General features: G+C 34.3%; 5 protein-coding genes across 6 annotated transcripts; 1 reads left to right on the top strand and 4 right to left on the bottom strand.

Moving 5' to 3' along the window:
- Positions 1 to 3576: 3576 nt before the first annotated feature.
- Positions 3577 to 8382, top strand: LOC108219688 (uncharacterized). Its single transcript, XM_017393187.2, has 8 exons — positions 3577 to 5002; positions 6506 to 6553; positions 6638 to 6716; positions 6807 to 7092; positions 7210 to 7280; positions 7361 to 7631; positions 7732 to 7817; positions 7898 to 8382. Exons 1-8 carry the CDS (start codon positions 3687 to 3689, stop codon positions 8153 to 8155), a joined length of 2415 nt encoding a protein of 804 aa, XP_017248676.2. The 5' UTR covers positions 3577 to 3686; the 3' UTR covers positions 8156 to 8382.
- Positions 8383 to 8668: 286 nt separating this feature from the next.
- Positions 8669 to 10549, bottom strand: LOC108221518 (uncharacterized). Its single transcript, XM_017395391.2, has 9 exons — positions 10279 to 10549; positions 10095 to 10194; positions 9887 to 10011; positions 9711 to 9792; positions 9529 to 9637; positions 9285 to 9442; positions 9093 to 9204; positions 8826 to 9023; positions 8669 to 8737 (listed from the first exon to the last, which is right to left on the bottom strand). Exons 1-9 carry the CDS (start codon positions 10547 to 10549, stop codon positions 8669 to 8671), a joined length of 1224 nt encoding a protein of 407 aa, XP_017250880.2.
- Positions 10550 to 10904: 355 nt separating this feature from the next.
- Positions 10905 to 13563, bottom strand: LOC135146813 (uncharacterized). Of its 2 annotated transcripts, XM_064092799.1 has the most exons (10): positions 13323 to 13561; positions 12960 to 13239; positions 12572 to 12860; positions 12405 to 12486; positions 12222 to 12330; positions 11997 to 12151; positions 11798 to 11918; positions 11450 to 11719; positions 11237 to 11383; positions 10905 to 11149 (listed from the first exon to the last, which is right to left on the bottom strand). In XM_064092799.1, the coding sequence occupies exons 3-10, from the start codon at positions 12636 to 12638 to the stop codon at positions 11144 to 11146; spliced, it is 957 nt and encodes a 318-aa protein (XP_063948869.1). In that variant the 5' UTR covers positions 12639 to 12860; positions 12960 to 13239; positions 13323 to 13561; the 3' UTR covers positions 10905 to 11143. The 2 variants fall into 2 exon arrangements, with proteins under 2 accessions (XP_063948869.1, XP_063948868.1); XM_064092798.1 differs by having other exon boundaries at positions 11237 to 11719; positions 13323 to 13563.
- LOC108203590 (uncharacterized) lies at positions 12721 to 13472 on the bottom strand. Its single transcript, XM_017372582.2, has 3 exons — positions 13323 to 13472; positions 12960 to 13239; positions 12721 to 12860 (listed from the first exon to the last, which is right to left on the bottom strand). Exons 1-3 carry the CDS (start codon positions 13470 to 13472, stop codon positions 12721 to 12723), a joined length of 570 nt encoding a protein of 189 aa, XP_017228071.2.
- A 4367-nt stretch (positions 13564 to 17930) lies between the features above and the next one.
- LOC135152842 (uncharacterized) lies at positions 17931 to 19217 on the bottom strand. Its single transcript, XM_064093963.1, has 2 exons — positions 18897 to 19217; positions 17931 to 18782 (listed from the first exon to the last, which is right to left on the bottom strand). Exons 1-2 carry the CDS (start codon positions 19215 to 19217, stop codon positions 17931 to 17933), a joined length of 1173 nt encoding a protein of 390 aa, XP_063950033.1.
- Between the last annotated feature and the right edge of the window lie 1939 nt (positions 19218 to 21156).

Consider the following 21156-nt stretch of genomic DNA (forward strand, 5'->3'; position numbering starts at 1 on the left):
TGGTAACACTGACTTGACAATGAAAACTCAAAGAGAATGAGGCCATTGTCCATATTGCAACATATAACAAAATAACTAAAACACAAGACATAAGTCAAAAAATTTGATATCAAATTAGTTTTGGAAAGTTAATTAATTTTGTCAAACTACAATATTAGTTTATCAAACTCCAACTAGAATTATATATGATGTTTGCCTATTAGATGAATAAAATAACAACAATAATTTCAATAAGTATATCAAAAATATGTTTTGTCCAATAAATAATAAATTTGAAAAAATATATAATCCCGTGCTTGGCACAGAGACCCATATTGTTATGAAATAAATTTAAAATAGGATCAAATTTTAATATATAAAAAACGTCATATTAAATAGAAATATATGAGAATACTTCCATGTATGATCAGAATTTTTGTAATATAATGATTAACACACCAACAAAATTTCAGTCAACAAAGCCATTCAATTTAAATTTTAAAACTCAAATAATTTATTTTATAAAATAACTTTAATTTGATTATCATCATATATTTTTTTATTCGGCAGTAATAATAATTACACTAATATAGATTTTATAATAAAATAATATACTACTAATAGATTACTAATGTCAACGAAATTATTCGTTTTAATTTTTAAAACTCATACAATTTAATTTACAAAAAAATTTTATAAAATTTCTATCATATTTCAGAATTAAAAAAAAAAACAAGATTCAATATTGATACAAAAGTACCAAAAAAATTGGTCATATTTTTTTTTAATAATAATGATTATTACCATTCAGTGCTCTTCAGAAAATTGCGATAAAGACGAATAAGGCGATGGTAACACTAACTTGACAAATAGAAACTCAAACAGAATGAAGTCATTGTCCATATTGCAACATATCATAAAAGAACCGAAACACAAGACATACGTCAAAATATTTGATATCAAATTAGTTTTGAAAAGTTAATTAAATTTGTCAAACTACAATATTAGTTTATCAAACAACTATAACACCGTTGTTAGATCTACAAAAGCTCCAACTATAATTATATATAATGTTTGCCTATTAGATGAATAAAATAATTGCGACTAGAAAGTCGTATATTAAATAACAATAATTTAAATATCATTTAAAATAATAATTTAAATAGATATAATAAAATATGATAATGTAATTAAAAAAGACATTATTCTTCCAATAAATAACAAATTTTAAAATTTTATTTAAACCCGTGCTTGGCACGGGTTATCAGCTAGTATAATTAAAACACTAAACCCATAAATAGCTGCATGCAATCACTGTAATGATAAATAAAACTTGAAAAAACGAAATAAAACCAAACCTCTTAAGCAGCTGAGTAGTACAAACAATGGAGAGTTGTAGAAGACGATGACTTAGTACCGGGCTTTGAAAAATTTAGAAATGCTGTAATGAAATATTACTGCTTTAATGTATCCGTTACCCACATCTTAGTGTTAAGACAATTTAATTAAGTGAAAATTCAAATACTTTAAGTTAGGTAGGGAGTTACCTCAAATTAATGCAGATACCTTTTACTAATATCAATGGAACAAAGCATGCTCATCCTTTTTCGATATTTTTATTAAAATAATTTGTTTTTGTTCTTTTTACTTGAGAAAAACCCAAATTACTTCAATTTTTATTAAAAGGATGTTTTTTTAAAGGAGTATAATTGTTGATTACTAAAATGATAATCAAATATTTAGTAATTTTAGAGAAACACAAAATTCTAAAAGAAGTTCTTTTTGAACATCAACTCAAACCAAACAAATATTATATTTTACAAACTTTGATAATTTTAAAAATGGTGTGATTATCGTTTAAAATTATTGAACATCAAAGCTTATTCCCAAGAAGATGAATTATATTTTTTTTTTATAGAATATAATGTCTTAAAGGAATATAAACTTTGATTTTACGTATAGTATAATTCTTTTCTTCACACAAAACATTATGTAGTTATCTATATAATACTTATTTTCTCAATTCATCATTGATTCAGTTTATTCTCATCCAACTTATAAAGATAGTGAAATGTTCTACGGATAATATTGTACATATAATATTATGCTTTATCATTTCTTCGTGAAATTTAACAACTGTTTCATTGCAAAAATTGATTTATATGCCCATGCGTAGCGGGCAAAAATTACTAGTTAAAATAATTTTTATATGCCGCCGCAACGCGCGGCTTCTCAACTAGTTGTATTAAAAACAACAACAACAACAAATATTTGTAAAAAAATTCAAAATAATTATTATTCGATCATTTCAAAATATTTTATTCACTTTAGTGAAAAATTGCTTTAAAATATTAAAATTTGGAGATAAAAGAACTCAGTACCCTCGACCTCTTTTGTTTTTTCTAGCTGTCGTCCAGGCTTCCATCGGTTTTCACCGGTGGAAAGCCCAAATCAGCTATTTTTTTTTGCTTTATTCATATTTTTCAATAATACTCCTCTCCGACAAGGGTTTTAATTGTTCAAGATTGTATTTTTATTTAATAAAATCTTTGTTGTGTGAGATTTGTTCCCAATTTATTTGTGTTTTGTTTATTCTCTCCTTGTGAGAGCTTGGTTTGTTTTTTTAGTGTGTTTTGGTGTGATTCGATGTCCGAGACGTTAAATCTGCTGGATTTTCAGAGGTTTGATTCAGTGATTTATATGAAATAGTGATTACGAGCGATTGATCACACTGATTTTGGCGAAGGAGATACATGTGTATATATCAATTTCAACAAATCACTTGATTACTGATAAAGATCTCATCTTCCCCTCTTCCTCTCTAAACCCTAGCCTCCATTAAAGATTTTTGAGGGGGTTTCAATCGGTTTAAACCGGTGGAAAGCCCCAATTCTTTTTTTTTCTATTTTCCTGTTTTGCAATCTTATTTTCCATTCAATAAGTTTCCAATATATTTGGGTTTTGTTAGTCTCTCCTTGTGAGAGTTGATTTGTTTTGTTTTGGTGTTCTTCATGACCTGGGTTATAGATCGACATAATTTTTATGGGTTTGATTCAGGCTTGAAGGTTATTATGGAATCGCATTTATGGTCGATTGTTCAAAACAGTCAGGTGAAAACCAATCAGATGGAAACAATGAAACAAGTGTATATATTCATCATCTTCAAATCACTCAGTTGCCTCTCCAAGAAGGAAGGATTCAACATCGATATTCTTCAGCGTCAGTCCAATTTCGATTATATTTGTAGATGCCGTACTGCTTTTAATTAATGAATTGATTCCTTTTTATAAAAAAAAAAATCACTTGATTGTGTCTTCATAAAGACTACATTAATCAGCGATATGATCTATTTTATATTTGTTCGACTATATTGTTGTTGTAGATGCCGCATGATTTTTTATTATTGAATTAATTCTTATTTTTTCAAAAAAAAAAAAAAACCAAGCACCCCAAATCAAAATCAGATTTCTATTCATTTAATGACTCGATTTCAAAATCGTTATTACTGATAATTAAGTATTAAACATAGAAATGAAACGAATCTATTAAAAAAATTAATGTGATTGTCAACCGGTTTCCAATTTTAAAAGTACATCGTAAAATTGAGACCTCGGAACAAAAGCAGCAGAAGTGTCACTGCTTCAAACAAAACCCTCTCAACTCCCTCAATCAAAAGCCCTGAACCCTAGCTCCACTAACTGAATACAATGGTGAAGAATGCAAAAACAAAGAGAAGAAATCATAAACACCCAAGACCCTCAAACCCCCCAGCAATTGAGGACAAGAAACCCACCATTGTAAAGACTCTCCCAGCAAGTCTTATTCTTGAAATTCTTTGCAGAACCCCTGTAAAATCTCTGGTAAGATTTAAGTGTGTTTCGAAATCTTGGCTTGCTCTGCTTAATCACCCCACTTTTATCCACATGCATCTTCGTTTCAATACTATTTCAAGAGACACACGGCTTATATGCAATTGTAATCATTTCATTGCTTTGTTAAGCTTCAGTCAGCCCCCCATTCCTGTCCTAAACATCAATAGGAACTTCACTACTAGGCCTAATTACCCTAGGAGAATTAACTTCCCTGATTTCTCCAAGAATATGGTACTTGCTGGTTCGATTAATGGGGTAGTGTGTCTGACTCATTATAAAGAAATGTTGGGGCGTTATGTGGCATTGTGGAACCCGGCTATAAATCAGTGGAATCCGATTGAGCTTGGTCGATCCAGGTCATGGCAAAATGTGTCGGTTGGTTTTGGGTTTGATGCAGTGACTTGTGATTACAAGATTATTTGCATTGTTCCGGATTATTACACTGTTCCTGTTAGTGCTGTTTCTTTTGATATGTTCATTGGATGGTCTTCGGTTGAGATTTACTCTGCAAACCTGGGTTCTTGGGTAAATGTTCCTAGAAGGAGAACGATTCCTTTCTCTCCCTATGCTTATTCACAACATTGTAATTTTATTGTTAGAGGTGTTCCATATTGGGCAGGGATAGATGCAGGGGAGTCAGCGACTCCTCGTCCGCTGGAGGTTTTGGGGAGAATTGATCCCTGCACTGGTTCATATATGAAGGTATTGTATCCCCAGCATATCAAGAATATGAGTACTAGGGTTCTTCCTGTGAACTTGAGGGGTTCAGTTGCGGCTCTAATTCATTCTCCTGGTGAGCATCCGAACCAGATGGTTGATTTGCATGTGCTGGATGAGAGCACTGCTAAGTGGACAAAGTTGTATACTATTGGGCCCCTCATTTTTGAAAACCTGCAGATTCCTCAGTGCTTTAGCACTGGTGAGCTTGTACTTGAGTCGTGGAGAGGGGGCATAAATCGTGTTTCAGATCTGCTTTCTTGTTTCTGTGACCCTAAAACTAATCTCGTGCTTCCTAACAAAGAAATTGAGGTGTTACATCCATTCTGGGGTGATTCCTACAGTCATGTAGAAAGCCTAGTATGTGTCAAGGGAATGGTGCAAATCGGGAAGGAGCAGAATGACAAGAAGACCAAGTCCAAGACGAGGAACTGGTATTTTCATTTCTAAGCTTTGATATTGTTAAATTTCTCTTTTGGTTGTGAAAAATTTTGTTATGAAGCAGAGGAATTACTATATATAGTATTGCACTGCTCTAGTTGCTTTAGTCGACATTTGGCAGTAGCAAATTTGAGTCCTTGGAGTTTTAATAAAAAAAAATACATTTAAAACTTAGTCATCAAAATTCAAAGTGTTGGGGGCATACTTGTGTTATAAACCAGTTTTAGTCCAATCTGTGCGCTGCTCGCGTATACATCATGTATATATCTAGCCTGTCTCATTTTTAAATTCATCATGTGTCTGTCTATCGTTATCTTATGAATATGATCTGTTTTGTTGCTTTTTTTAATTGGTAACAGCCTAACTAAGCCTTGTTAGTTGTTACTTGACTAATTACGTGGGGGTGACTACTTTTTCAGGACTAGATTCTTGCTTCAGTGACTGAATACTGATGTCAATTTTCTTGTTCAGTTTATTTTTTTTGACTGAGGTTGTTTTATAGCTTCCTTGCACCGAGGAGGCACATAATGCCTAGGACCTAGGGGTACTGGTGGAGTACCTTGATATTTTGGGTGTATATTCTGTATGTACTATGTTGAAGTAGCATAGTTGACAAGATTTGAGTTCAAACAAGTAGCCTGTATGTAGGGTTCATTTACAAAATTTCGATGACTGTAGCAAAGCTAGCTTGAAGGCTGTGGCGGGGTCATTTATTTAAATTATTTTTGGCAATACGTAGATATGTATATACCCTCCCTTCTTTTTGCCTCTGCTCGCACCATCTGTCATTATATGTAAAACTAGTATGTTTGCCCGCTCCGCATGGGCCTAAAAAAATAATGTTTTTATAAAAATTAAGCTCGCTAAAAAATGTATTTGAATGGTTAATTTTATTTTTTTGTTTTTTTAATTGTTTTTTTTATGTATGAAGTTAATTATAATTTAAAAATATTCTTTTAATGAAGTGAATATTAACGGTTGCATTATTTATTAATTGATAACATGTATTATTAAAAAGCACATAACAAAATTACTGAATTTTCTACTATTGGTATTGAAGTTTTTGAAGAATTTTGTGTAATATATTACAAAAAATGAGAATAACATTTACTATTAAAAACAACGTAATACGTATTTCGAAGAAAATACGTATTCTTAATGAAGCCATGAAAGAATAGTGCAAATTAAAAAAAATTAAAAAGAACATTTATTATTAAAAACAAAATAACAATATTCCTTAAATTTGTACGGTTAATAATGAAGCTATGGAAAAAGAATGCAATATGTAAAAAAAATAAAAAACAAAGCCACAGATCCGTTTAGATTTGAACTCTATCATAAACAGCCCGGGAGTTACTCTTAGTATGCCTGTGTAAATGTATGTAACTCCCACCTAAGTAGTCATTAACTGCCATTTATTTACTACTCCCCAACCGTTACTTACTTCTCCTTTTGATGTAGAATATTCTGATAATTCTTATTCTTCTTGTTTACAGTTCTGAATTGAGGGAATTATCTTCCGATTTTGTCTTTCTCCAGGTAAGGTATTTCATTCTCCCACTTCAGTTCTTTTTGTCCTTTTTTGTTTTGTTCGTATGTTGTCTAAAGGGATTTTGTAAACCTTGCAGAGCAATGGAGTTTGCAGGCGTCATTGTAGAGAAGTGGGTTAAAGTATTGACCAATGCTGATCTGGACTCAGATGAGATGGTTTGTGTTTTTTTTGTTCATTGCATGCCATATGTATCTAAGTCTATGTATATTATGTGAAATGGGCTTGGTATGTTTTTATAATTGCAGCGATTGCCGCCTAAGTTTGTTAAGAAATATGTTAATCGGCTTAAAACAAATTCCCTGTTGAAATTTCGTAATGGTTACGAAATAGCCACTGTCTTCAACCATGAAACCGGAACATTCAGTGGACTGTCTACTATGTATGAGGACTTTCTCTTTGAAGTGGGTCAGATGCTAGTGTTTGAGTTTGATGGTTCTTGTGATTTCAATGTTTATGTCATCGACACTGATCTTACAGAGGTTGAGTACCCTCCAGTTCTTCATCATACACAGAGTGGGCATCCTCGTGTTGGTAAAATTGTCCTCTAACTGTAGTATTTGTAATGTTCATGTTATCTTTTTGTTATATCTTCAAATATCGAGTATTGGCCTAAATTTATACCCTCTCTGTTGTTTATCTGTATCATAGTTTCTGTGAAAAGAGGTGGCTTGAAATTTGTTTATTTTGTCAAAGAGGAGTCGCCCCTTTATGATGAATTAGTAAGTTGGGTTTTGCACTTTGCATTCTTAAATGTTTTCTTTGCTTCATCTACGTGCATGACATTACTGTTTTTTGGCAGGAGCCTCCTGCATCGTTTAAAAGATCATTTCGTTTTTTTCCTGGTTATCAGAACTATATTTTTAGTAATGGGAAGAAGATTGACGGGGTTTATAATAATGAAAGTGGTAAATTTAAAGGCCTGAGCAAATTTTGCTCCATTTTAGGCCTTGAGAATTTTAGCCAGTTTAACTTGGTGCTGTTCACTTATGAGGAACATGGGATGAGTTCTGTAGCTTTTTTTGATGATCACTTTGTTGAAGTACTATTCCCTGGAACGCCATTGTCTATTGGTATAGTAGTTTATACATTTCATTTCTAACCTGTGAGTTGTTATGTTTATATACGTTGCTGAAGACATTTTTATAGCATTGATATGTGCTTGGTTTATAGGTCAAAACTCAGAGAATCCCACAGCTACTGGACGTATTGAGATTGTCGTGAAGCCTTATCACATGTACCAATACAGCTACGGAGTGGTAATTTTTGGAGTTATCACCTTTTGAACATTGTTTGGGCATTAGATTTTACTGTTGTTCATCACACATGTTCAATGTAGGATGTGTCAACAGTGCATAACTCGATTACCGCTTTCTGGAAGAAGACAGACTACATCAACCTCCACTCAGGAGAAAGGTCATGGAAGGTGCAGGTCAAGTGTCGAGGTGTCAAAAACCGGCGTTCAACAATCAACAATGGATGGATCCAGCTTAGGGAGGATTTGGGATTGGTCGAAGGTGATATTGTGGTCTTAGAGTGTGCCCACTTTTGTGGTAATCATTTTGCTCTCCATGTTGTCAAGAATGATGGTGCATAGAGTTGGTTTATTTGTTATTATGCACTGACGATATTTCCAATGGGTCATCCTCTTCTCACGTACTTATAATTACCAAACTGGTAGACTTTGCTGTATTGTTAACGTTGGCCCCTTTTGTGTGCAACTGAATATACTCTATTAGGGAGTAGTAAAATTAAGGCTGGTCATTACTTTTGGTTCAACCTTGGTTATTTACTTTGGTTTATGCTTTTATTGTTTATGTTTTTCGTTTCCCTTGTATTAACATGTATTAAGTTCTCTGCATTTCTGCTATGGCTTGGTATGTATTAAGTTTAAGTAGCTGTGACATAAGAATAAGAGTTGGCATATTTTATGCTGTGCAGTTGTGGAATATGATATTTTATGGGGATGCCTAAACAGAGGAAAATAAATATTAACTTAAAAAATATTAAAACAGAGTTGCAGTTGGACTTAATATTACAAATCATAAATTGTTTTGGCAAAAGCTCATAACCATACTATATATAAGAAATCTTATATTAGGGAACTTGTTCAACTGGTTCCTTCTCCAATGGTGCTTATGTTGTCCAAGTGTATGTTGCTTCCAGTGGTTATAGATGTCTAAGCAATAGAATTGTAATTATCAACGTTAGATTCTGAAACTGTAGCTGAGCATTATGTAAAGAACATATGGTTTAGTTCTCATTACCTCCCCGGTAGAGAACTCGGTTGGCTGTTGCAGATATTCCTCAGCCTCCATTGGCTCTTGGAAATCAAATCCTTCATGTATGTCATTTGCAATATACATTTCGTCGGTGTCTTGGATATTGAAACTTGCAACTTCTAGTTTAACAGTATAGTTCCCACCTTCCATTTTTTTGAAAACAGATGGGAATTTACCATTGTACTATAGCATGTGTTAGTGTTGGTTAGTTGAATTATAATCTAATGTTTAAGAGTTGAATATTGAATATACCTCTTCCTCCAACTCGAACACATCCTTGTGAAATAAACTCCGTATTGCTCTGTCCATGAGTAATAAATTTATCTCCCCCGTGTTGTCCTTACCAAGTACACAAATTCCAAACCTGTTTTCCAGTCAAAATATATTACTCTTACAGTGTAATAGTTGAAGTGGTTAAAGTGTTTAGTTGCATGCTATACTTACCTCTTTTCTGGATGTGGCACAAATCTGTTGTTGCAATTTTTACAAATTAAACGACCACCTTCTTCGTCAATCTGCTTGTAGCATGATGTGCAGACTAAATAGTACCATGCATCACAAACCTCAACATGTTTTATTTCAACTTGGCATACCACCTCTTGCTGAGTCAAAGGCACATGTCTTGATGTTAGTAAGAAATAGTATGATAAAGCAGAATGTAAGTTATTTTGATATTAACGGGGAAAACCTGTATGTAATCCTCTCTGACTTTCTTTATATCTTCAACTGTCATCAACCTCAAACTCTTTTTCTCTATCGAAGAATCATTGTTGCTTTTCTTCAGTATATCATTAGCACTATAACATGTTGAAATATATTAAAAAAAGAAGAGTAACGTATAAGATGAAAATGTGGCATTTGTAGATGTACATTTTACGCAGTTGCACCACACTGTGGTGGTTGTAGTTGATGTAATAGGCTGTAGGTGAGAAGTTGCAAATGTCCAGTTCCTCTGATGAATAACCACAGTTTAGAATATTTTGTCGGAGCAGTACATATAATTCTGAAATTGCACTGACTTAAGAGAGTATGGGTTCGTGGAATACCTCTAAACATGCCAACTTTACCACTTGCAATGATTAGGATGAAAGGCTCTTCATACTTGTTCTTGTGAATATCTCTTGTAAAATCCTCAGCCATTTTGTCCCAAAGCACAACATTCAGAGTTGATCTGCAAAACAGTTTTATGATATAAGGCAACATATGCCAGAACCTATTTGAATGAGGTACTAAATTATTTAAACAAACACTTACTTTCCATCGGAAATCATCATTTTGACTTGTAGTTGCTCTTTTCCATGTCTATTGTTTATTTTTCTTAGAGCATCTCTCTTTGTCACAACACCAACAACATCTGGTATGTAAAATGAGATAGTAAAAATGAAACAAACATATGTAATGTACGATGTCCTCAAACTTATGTAGTAAAATTTGATACCTGCAAGTAGAGTAGTTTGTTTTGATAGTTCCTTCATGTCGGCAAGATCGTAGAAATCAAAACTATTCTTTGCAATGAAATAATCTTTCTCTTCGATTTCTTTTGCCTTGGTCTGATTTGTAAAAAGAATTTGCCGATCAATGTTTATACTTCTCCACTTGTCCTCAGCAGTCAAGGGTTTAACCTGGAAGTTAGAGATGCAGTACATTCGGCCAAGGTGCAGCATTTTCTGCATTTTGTCCATGAGAAACACTGGCACAAATGCATGCATTCTGACGTTCTATCACAGTGAATGTCAATTAGCATTTGAAGACGTAATCGTAAAATGTTAACATAGCCAAAAAAATATATCCATTTTGAACTTACTCGTGCATCAAGTAGTATGATATTATAGCCATTGATATTTCCCCCTGAAATCTTGTGCCCTGTCCACTCTCTTACTATGCGAACTTTTACTTTCCAATCAGTTCTACCTTGGTGGCATTTACTGAGAAAATCACAGTTTTGGGAGCTCATTTCTTGAGAAATGCTTAAGAACAGTACCAATGGTGGTTAAAATGAATAGCTTCAAAGAAACTGTTGGGTGCAACTTAATAGCATTAGGAAGATTAACATTTGCTGTTGATTTGATAGGAAGCTGTAAACTTTAATACGGGACTATTACAGTTGGAGATAAATTCGTGTCATTCAATACAGTGTAGTTAATACTGCAATATATCTTAGAAAACACATTGTGGAAGGAGCTACAATAAGCATATTAGTTACAAAAGGTGACAATGGTGCAGTTCAAACGGCTGACATAAGTTGCAATTAATGTTCGAGGACCAAAAGTTACATAGAATTCAAATTTTGTCTTCATGCAAGATCAATTCTGCAGATGCAAACAATAAATCTCAAGTCAGAATTTCAAGTACGCATATGTAGGTAAAATCCATTGCATGGGATAACAGGCTACTACCTTGTATTTCTCATTCTTGATGGATTTTCGCTTGCCAAGCGGTATCGCATGCTCCAAATCATAGTCAATTGTCTCTGTTGTCTTCCTTGATCTTGTTTTGTTTGAAGATTTGCCAGTTGGTGGACTCTTATCGTGAATATTACTCTCCTGAGAAAAAGAATGATTAGTACACGTTTTTCTTTCAAAATAAAGTTGTTTAAGTGTAAAGCTCACAATTGTTAATTCAGTAGCTTTCACTGAAAGGGTAGTATTCTTGACAGGTGAATGCGTTGCAGATGTCTCAATGCGTTTTTCTTCACTTTTATCTTCACACAGGGTTGTCTCTAAAACCATGTCTGCTTTGTCATTAATCAGTTCGACACTCTCAGCATTGTAAACATTGGATCCTTCTACTACATTTTCCTTCTTCAAGATAAGGGTAAATGTACATGAGATTTTTTCAAAAGCCTTCAGAGGCAATGGGAAGTAAGCCGACTCACCATCCTGCAATTCATCCCTTTAAAAAATAAAATAATTGAAACGAAACAATGAGAGAATAAATAAATTTCCTGCATTTGCCACCTGAACATCATCAGCGAGAAAGTCATAGACGGTCTTTCCAGTAAGACGCGTAACTTCATCATCACTCCACATGACAGGTATAGTTCCACTTTCGTCGGAACATAAAGTGATTAGCTGATACCTAATGAATACAATTTGTCTAAAATCAGATATCACACATTATATTTATCATGGTTGTAACAGGTAAACTAATTTATACCTTTTATCAGGGTATGGTTTCATCTTCCCACAATTAGGACATTTGAATTTGTTCCCACTCAATTCTAGATCAACATCGCAGGCGATACAATATTCGGCAAACCATTTCACCTTTTGATCAACTTTTTTCACAGTGAGCTTGCATTGGACTTTTTTCTACAGGATAAAACAGTACGTTAAAAGTGCACTACTAAACATTAAAAACATTAAGGTGGCAATCACATACGTCGATATAATCTTCCTTCAAGCTGAGTATCTCTTTCACAGTGAACTTGGGTAATCCAGCTCCATCCTCAATTTCCATTTCTGTTTTATAAAATGTCCCATCTTGAAGGCTGGAATTTTGACCGTGTCATGTTAGGCAGGAGCTGAACAATGGACGTTTCAATATTACAGTGCTGTTACTTACCTTTTCCGTATTGAGCGCACACTGTGGTGTGAGCTATTCAAATAGACACGGGTAGCTGGAAAATTAGTTAGACTAACTTCATCTGTGTGTAATAAGAAACAGGTTCATAAATATGATTATCAAGTAAGTTAGAGAATGGATTTATAATATGAGGATGATATGAGTACCCTTCCATTCATGAATTTTTGCACTTGCTATGATCATGATGACTGGTTCATCTGATTTAGTATTCATAGCATCAAGTAGACTCTCTCCAATTTGACCAAAAAATGTTACGTTCACATATGACCTACAAAGCAGTGTATTACCTGTCAATCTACTTACTATTTAACAGTGTGGAAATATAAGTATTGACATACCTCCCATCTGTTATAGTACACTTCACATTAAACTTCTCAGCATTGTCCTTTTGATAAAGTGATTTCTTCGGTAACACATCAATCACTCCAACAACATCTAATAAACAGCATTAGGTTATGATTAGTTCTTAACAATGCTTAAACAGTATAAGCTTACAGTTTTGATATTATTTGATTTGTTGGAAACATTTTGTACCTATCAAGAACCGATTATCCTTCTTCATTTTTTGAACATCCTCCAAGGCAAAGAAATCAAAACTCTGTGGATGAATTCTTAGTCCAGTTCCATTATCTTTAATAAGTTTTGTATCATTGTTGAAATAAATGTGCTTTGAATTCCGCACTGCACGGTAAGTTTCATCTCCATTGTATCTTTTGACAGAGAAATTATAAACTCTGTAAAGAGCTCCTTCTTGAAGAGAGTCCTTATAGTTGTGGGAGATGTTTGAAGCAATGAAGGCATGTATCCTAACATTCTACAGCAACAATAAATATAAAGATACTGAAAGGGTAACATGACCGATGGTGTTAATCCAAAAAAATGGTTTGTAGTACTTACAGAATCATCAATGAAGATGACATTAAAGCCCCGAAACTCATTTTTTTCTTTGCTTCTGCTTTCCCATATTGATTGCGCTCGTACTCGGATGCTCCAGTCATACCTTGAAGGATGTAACTCGGACAGAGGTGAATGCTGATTGAAAGACATGTTCTCTTCTGAGGATAATAAATGAAACAAATTAATTATGGACCGAACGAAAAAAGGCTCATATATAGTTAATCCACACTTACCCTTTGGATGATAGTAGGCTGCAGATGATGAACAGGGGAAAATGAAGGTTAGGTTGAAAGGGGATCCTATGTATATGAATTCAGATCTAAACAGCTGTACGAAGTGTACACAAAGCAGGAATATAATATTTTAGGATAATAGTAGTGTGTTCCTCTGTCTGTAGTTAGCAATCGGCGGGAGTACAATGTATATTTTTCAAGTTGTTGGGCGGGACATCGATCATTCATTGATTTAATTCAGAGATTTTCCTATTTTAATTTTTTAAAAAAAATAATCTGTCATATTATAATTAAAAAAATAATAATTTCTCAGAATATTCTTGAGTAGATGGTCTTAGTCTAAATATGATTAGTTTATATTTCTAAGAATATTCTTGAGTAGATGGTCTTACTTTAAATATGATGCTCTCATAATATAATTTAAAAATAAAGCTTACAAAAACATGCTTAGTTTGTTAAAAGTTTTAAATTAAGAAGAAACCTATTTTATATCAAATAACTTCTCTATGTGTTATGTATGCAAATAATTCAGGAATTGTATAGATCAAACGGTATTGTTTATATAAGATACCAGTAAGGCACTGTATGGAATATTGTGTTCATTTTATTATAAAGAACTCGTAATATGTTCGACATAAGTGACTAATATGAGAATATAAGTCTAATTTAGATGAAATGACCTGTGTATGTGTTATGTATGAAGAAAATTAAATTATTGTCTACATGAAAGGGGATTGTTGTACATTTTTTTTATATTATTCGTAATTCCGTTAAAAAGACGTTTAATGTAAAATACGATCTTTAATGTCAGCAATAAGCCACTATACTAATCACTGTGTTAATATTATTATACGAAACTCATAATATGTCCTGCACCATTAATGCGTAATGAAAAGATAATCCTGTATTATGTATTATGTATGCACATGATTAAATAATTGTGTACATGAAACGGGATTGTTGTGCATCTTTTATATATTGTTGGTAATTGCGTTAAAAAGGCTTTTTCTGTAAAAGAGGGTCTTTAAAGTTAGGAGTAAGCCACTATATCAAATACCATGTTCATAATTTATGTATGAAACTCATAATATGTCCGTCACTATAAGCAACAGATACAAAAATAATGAATTTTAAACTGGGAAAATAGAATGTCTTGAACATTTAGAAATGCGTAATGAAAAGATAATCCTGCTTTATATCAAATAACTTTTCTATGTATTATGTGTCCACATGATTAAATAATTGTCTACATGAAACAGGATTGTTGTGCATGTCTTATATATTGTTGGTAATTGCGTTAAAAAAGGCTTTTTCTGTAAAAGAGGGTCTTTAACGTTAGGAGTAAGCCACTATATCAAATACCGTGTTCATAATTTTTATATGAAACTCATAATATGTCCGGCAATATAAGCAACAGATACGAAAATAATGAATTTTAAAGTGGGAAAATAGAATGTCCTGAACATTTAGAAATGCGTAATGAAAAGATAATCCTGCTTTATATCAAAAAAGTTGTCTATGTATTATGTATGCACAGGATTAAATAATTGTCTACATGAAACGGGATTGTTGTGCATTTTTAATATATTGTTGGTAATTGCGTTAAAAAGGTTTTTTGGTAAAAGAGGGTCTTTAAGGTTAGGAGTAAGCCACTTTATCCAATACCGTGTTCATAAATTCTGTATGAAACTCATAATATGTCCGGCAATATAAGCAACAAATACGAAAATAATGATTTTTTAACTGGGAAAATAGAATGTCCCAAAGAATTTGTTTTCCAAAATAAATATAAATTATTTAATAATAGTTTTCTTTCGCGAACATTTATTTGAGGACATTTAAGCCCAATAATTTTCAGTACGGTGTTCTGGTCTGGACATGGTCTTCTTATATGTTCAAGTGTTGTCCAGACATATAATTATTATCATTTCTTCAGTTTGTAAGTAACTAAGTCTAAGACTAAGAGCAATCTAGTTTCACAGTGCAGAATCTCGGAAGTGCAGAATCTCGGAAGTGTACAGCAATTTACTTACTGAACAGAGCTATGCGGTGAGTATTGGTTCAGATCTAGATATATCATGTGGTGTTTGGCACACTTGTTTATTCATGTATTTTTGTTTTTTGTATTTTCCTTTCTCCAGATCTATGGAATGTACCGGTCTTGTGGCGGATAAGTTCGCCGTTCTCCTAGCTTATGAAGAAACTTTGTCGAATAGTTTGGTAAAATATGTAAATCATTATGTTTTATTTTGATGTCGTCTTCTTACATAGCTACTGTCTGAATTCTTAAATTTGTGTCTGAATATGTTTCAGAATATTCCTACAAAATTCTCGTCAAAGTACAGTAATCTGTTACATAAGGATATGGAACTAAAATTGCGTAATGGCTATACCTTACCTGTTGAGATTGATTTAGTGAATAGCCAGATGAGGGGCGTTAAATGTTTTTTCAAGCATTTAGAGTTGAGAGGTGGGGAATTAATTCTGTTTGAGTACTTTGGACGTTCGAAGTTCAACGTTTACATAATTGGTAGTAATGGGTCGGAGATTCAATACCCAGAAATAGCTGGAGGTTTACCTGCAATAGGTGATTATGTCCTTTTCTTAAAGATTTGGACTTCGTCCATCAAAACTTACAAACTTGTTATTTAACTGGTTTCTGTATCGTAGTTACAATTGGTGATGCTGGGTGGCGTTTTGTCATTGGTCGTTCTGAGGTAGACCCAATCATCGATGAAATTGTGAGTTATGGCTAGTTATGAGTAGTTATTCTTTTTGGGAGAATATACATATATATATATATGCAACTATTCTTTTATGTAGGATCCTCCTGCTGCCTTCATTGCTCGTTGCGGTTTTGCTTTGCCAGAGCGTATCATATTTGTTCTCTGTAATGGAAAGAGATTTGTTGGAGCATATAATTCAGACACCGGACGGCTAAGTGGTTTCAGTTCTATGCTTCAGATAATAGGAAAAGATGATTTGAATGCTGTGAAAAGTTTTTATTTACCTATGACGGTACCAAATTTGTTTCAATATGTGCATTTGATTGTGAAAATGCTGAGATTGTCTTCCCTGGGACACCAGTTTGTATGGGTAAAGAAAGTCATAAATTTGATAGTGCATATTTCGTAATAAACTGAATTATATGGTAATTTGACATCCTTTCTGCTAAATATCTTACTTCTACAGATGCAGATGGATCCTATCCTATCATTGGCAAATGGTTTAGAATCACTGTCGAAAGTAAACATATGTTTGATGACTCCTTCATGGTTGTAAGTGCACTGAGGCATTAACTTGTAGTTTGTGACATTACCTTTATCTCAGATTCTATGCTGAATTAGTTTGTTTCTTCCTGGCTTTAGGAAATCTCGAATGAGTTCTCAGACTTGTGTCTGCAGTGGGAAGCCTTCCAATGTATTAATGTTTATTCAGGAAATGGCTGTTGGAGGCTTCTAATCCGCAAAAGGGAAAACCACTATTGCTATACTATTGAAGATGGGTGGCAAAGACTCCGTGATGATTTGAGATTAAATGTTGGGAATGTTTGTATTTTCCGATGCCCACGCCAATGTTATGACCAATTCCAGATTCTTGTGGCAAGGGCTAATGATGAAGAGTAAAATGTGATTCTGGTTGTTTTCAGCATTTGACAATGTGGGGGACAAATTTATTCTGACATGTATTTTTAACCAAGAACTATGACTCTTTGCGTTGTTCTGTACCTGATCTTAAGAACTGTGTTAAGTGTGGTTTTCACTACTGTTGAGTATGCAGGAGCATTGATTGCGTACTTTAAGTTTGATATTCCTGACTTGTTTTTGTTATTAGTTTTATTGTTTCCTTTTTCTTTTGAAATAACTTTTATATGTGATATTAGTTGCAGTTGGTTTTATTAGGATGATAGTTTTTCTAAGACTCATCATGGATATTCGGATGGATATTTGGCACTACTTACTAATGTTTAAATTATCTATTATACTCCATATTTTTCGATGAACATAAATGAATTATATTTGACTTTAAATCAAGAACAGTGAAGCTCTCTCATTGTAAGTGAATGTCAAAAAATTTCACAGTGAAGACATAATATATATTAGCTTCCAACAATAGACTCTGTGAGAATGTCAAGTTGGTGCACCAATTCAGAATTGATCTTGCTGAGCATAACAAACTGAAAAGACATCCTGAACATAAAACAAAGTGCTCAGGTTGCGTCACATACTGATCAAACAAAAAAGAATGCACACAAACTAAGCCCTGGGCAGTCGTTCAAAAACTTCATGGTAGACAACATTCTGGGTGATATTCGTTGTTCCGCCTTTGGGTGACTCAATGTATATGCGCAAGCCGTCAGGGGAAGTTACACGACTTACTGCGACGTATAACTGTCCATGAGTGAAGACAGGTTTAGGGAGGAACAAACCAACTGTTTCAAGGGATTGACCTTGCGATTTATTATTGTCATGGCATAGCATATCTGTAAAGGCATCTGTTTCCTTAGAAGCTTGAAAGGAAGTGTGGAATCAGTGGGGAACAGTTCCATTCGTGGAATGAAATGCCTTGTACCAACATAACTACCAGAAATCACCTCGCATTGGACACAATGTGGAAGCAGCTTAGTGACCATCATCCTTGTACCATTGCATAAACCTAAAGTTTGATTTAGGTTACGCATTAACATGACAACTACACCTTCTTTAAGTTTAAGTTCATGGCTGGGCAATCCGGGAACATTCAGGGAGTTTAAATACTCTGGGGGGAAGCTATGTTGTAGCTCAGACTTTGTTCCAGGGAAGTCTTCTCCATGATCCACACTAAAATAGGATACGCTATCTCCAGGTATTTGATCAACAATCACAGAATTTACATGACTTACAGTGCAATTCATTGGAGTGAGTATTGCCCTTTCGCTGAGGTATTTCGGGTCCTTGTACCGAGTTCCCAGATCTGGAAACGTGGTCCTGATCATCTCGTCTATACAACTGTCTTCAGTGATCTTACAGAACTCAGGTGGAATGACAATATCATCTTCACATTCGGCTTCAGGAGCTCGCTCTATTTTCCCATCACCAACTTTCAAAACCCATTCACTAAACTCTTTCATACGCTTTGCCTCATCTGGACTTGTACCTTTATGTATGCGCATATTTTTGGTGAGACTGTGTAAGTGGACATTAGTCCACAACTTTGATCGTATTATACATGCTGCCAACACCTCAGCCTGCGAAGCGTTGGGAATCACTGGTAGTATCTGTCTAAAATCCCCACCCAAACAACAGTAATTCCTCCAAAAGGCATTTGAAAACGTTGGCATCCACTGATTTCATTAAATCACGTAAAGAACGTCAAGACACTCGAAGGCATAACGATGTTGCATTGGTGCTTCATCCCATATTATGAGGCTTGTTTGTTGGATAAGCTTGGCTATATCAGACTGCTGTGATATGTTACACATTGAATACTCATCCAACACAATAGGAATTTTAAACCTTGAGTGAGCCGTTCTACCTCCAGGCATGAGAGTGGCTGCAATGCCTGAACTTGCAACTGGCAGAACTATCTTACTCTCAGAACGGACTTTAGAATTAGTGTCTTCAGAGAAAAGTCTTGCCACAACCTCCACTGCCGTGAACAAAAAACAGACGGCCTTCGTCATTTTCAACGGACTTCATGATGGTGTTGTAGATGTCCAGTTGTTCATCAGTACAGCTTGAAATTAGAGATTTATGTAGCTCCGCATTTCTTGGGTGTCATAGCTGTTTCCTTCCTCGATGATCAGATTATTATCAGCAAAGTCAAATACATTGCAGGAGGCTGTGGCAGTTGCTTAAAATCTTTGATGGATTTCCCCAATTGATTCAGCAATCGTGGATTTCTGCAAGAAGTTTAAAGAAATTAATAACAGTACATATGTGGATTCAAGTATTGTTATTACTAATTAGATGAAAAGAATATGATTACCTGCAAGTGCATAGTACTCTAATTGCTTATCATTCCAAATTAAATGAGGATGTCTGAGAAATTTTCCTGCGCATCATCAGAATGTCATCAGTCATATTATACTGTGATCATTCCACAGCTTATTAACATCACTGACTCTGCAATTTACAATTATGTGGACGAAGAGCTGACGAATCTGTGGTGCAAACCACAACTTGCAGACTGGCTCAAGACTTGATGCCATTCATTATCATCATCGAGAAGGCCATACTCCTTGCATGCATCTTGAAAGGTGGGGAAAGACTCTACCATTCACTGTCCTCAAATGTATAAATGACAATGGTCCACGCACCTTCGTAAGCAACAGACGTACAGTACCAAAGCTCACCAGTTGAATGATGAGTATAAAATAGTCTGCCAATTTGTGTGCCTCTTTTACGCATGTTCCAAACTGTTTCGGCCTCATTCCAAACATAATGCTTTGGGATTTCATCAAATGTGTATTTCCTAGCTTCAACATCAGTCTGATTCAGTTGGAAAAATGCTTCTAATTGGCTACGCTTGTGCTTCTCTCTTCTGACTACTTTGGGCAGAGGTTCACTTTCTTTGAATGTACAGTTGCGTTCCCAGGCAGGTGAAAAGACAATCGTTGCACGGATGTGGTTCGGTAATGAATGTTGAATCCAAATATACGATAAGCTGCTTCACAGGCACATATATACCTCCCATCAAAATACTACTGCTTTATCTCATCAACAGGCTTATCAATATCCACATCTGTTCTCTCTTTTTTTCGTCCTCGAATTTCAACCGTTGCTCGATCATGACCCTTTAAACAGTACTTAAAAAGGTATTTGATACTTCTTGCATGACAGCAGATTTCAACATTGATATGGCATTGAAATTTTTACCAATAAATCTCTGTTATAAGGAACAACCCATTTATTGTCCAATTGATGTTTCCCTTTTGTAACGGTGACATTAGTTTTCCGTCTACGGTAAATGGGGAATCCAGATTCATCAAATGTGGTGCTTGCACAGTACCTATTTGATAAGTTATTATGTAATATTAAACCACAGTGTTGGTTTTAATGGGTGTGGAGTCATATTAGTGAAAATAAAGCATGGATTAGAATACTTACTTCTTAGGAAAGTGCCGTATACACTTGCCATCTTTCATGCAGGGAGATTTTGGATTATCCGGACCACATGGACCATGGATCATGAAAGCTTTCACAGCTTCGTATCCAGAAGGATCAACATCTGGATCGGGAATCTCGGCAGAAACATATTGGTCAATGTTCTTCTGTAGATGGTGTTTCGCATCAGCTGCTAACCATATAAGCATGTGGACATGAGGGAGTCCACGCTTTTGGAATTCAACAACGTACATGACTGTTACAGAAAAAAAAATAAAGAAAGATAAATAACCTACAACATAGACCACACATCACAGGAAATTAAGAAAATAGAGGAACGTCTGAATTCTATATTAATTTAGATTTCATACCTCCAAGACATTCTCCAAAGAAGGACTTGTTCTTTATTCATCAATCAATTGTTCAAGCTTTAATTTAAAAACTCTAGCAATGATGTCCGGGGAATTCTGCGGAAGACAATGTGGTAGTAGTTTCATCATCTGAAATTTCATCCCA

The sequence above is a fragment of the Daucus carota genome, chromosome 5 (genome assembly GCF_001625215.2).
Source record: "Daucus carota subsp. sativus chromosome 5, DH1 v3.0, whole genome shotgun sequence".
Taxonomy (NCBI): Eukaryota; Viridiplantae; Streptophyta; class Magnoliopsida; order Apiales; family Apiaceae; genus Daucus; species Daucus carota.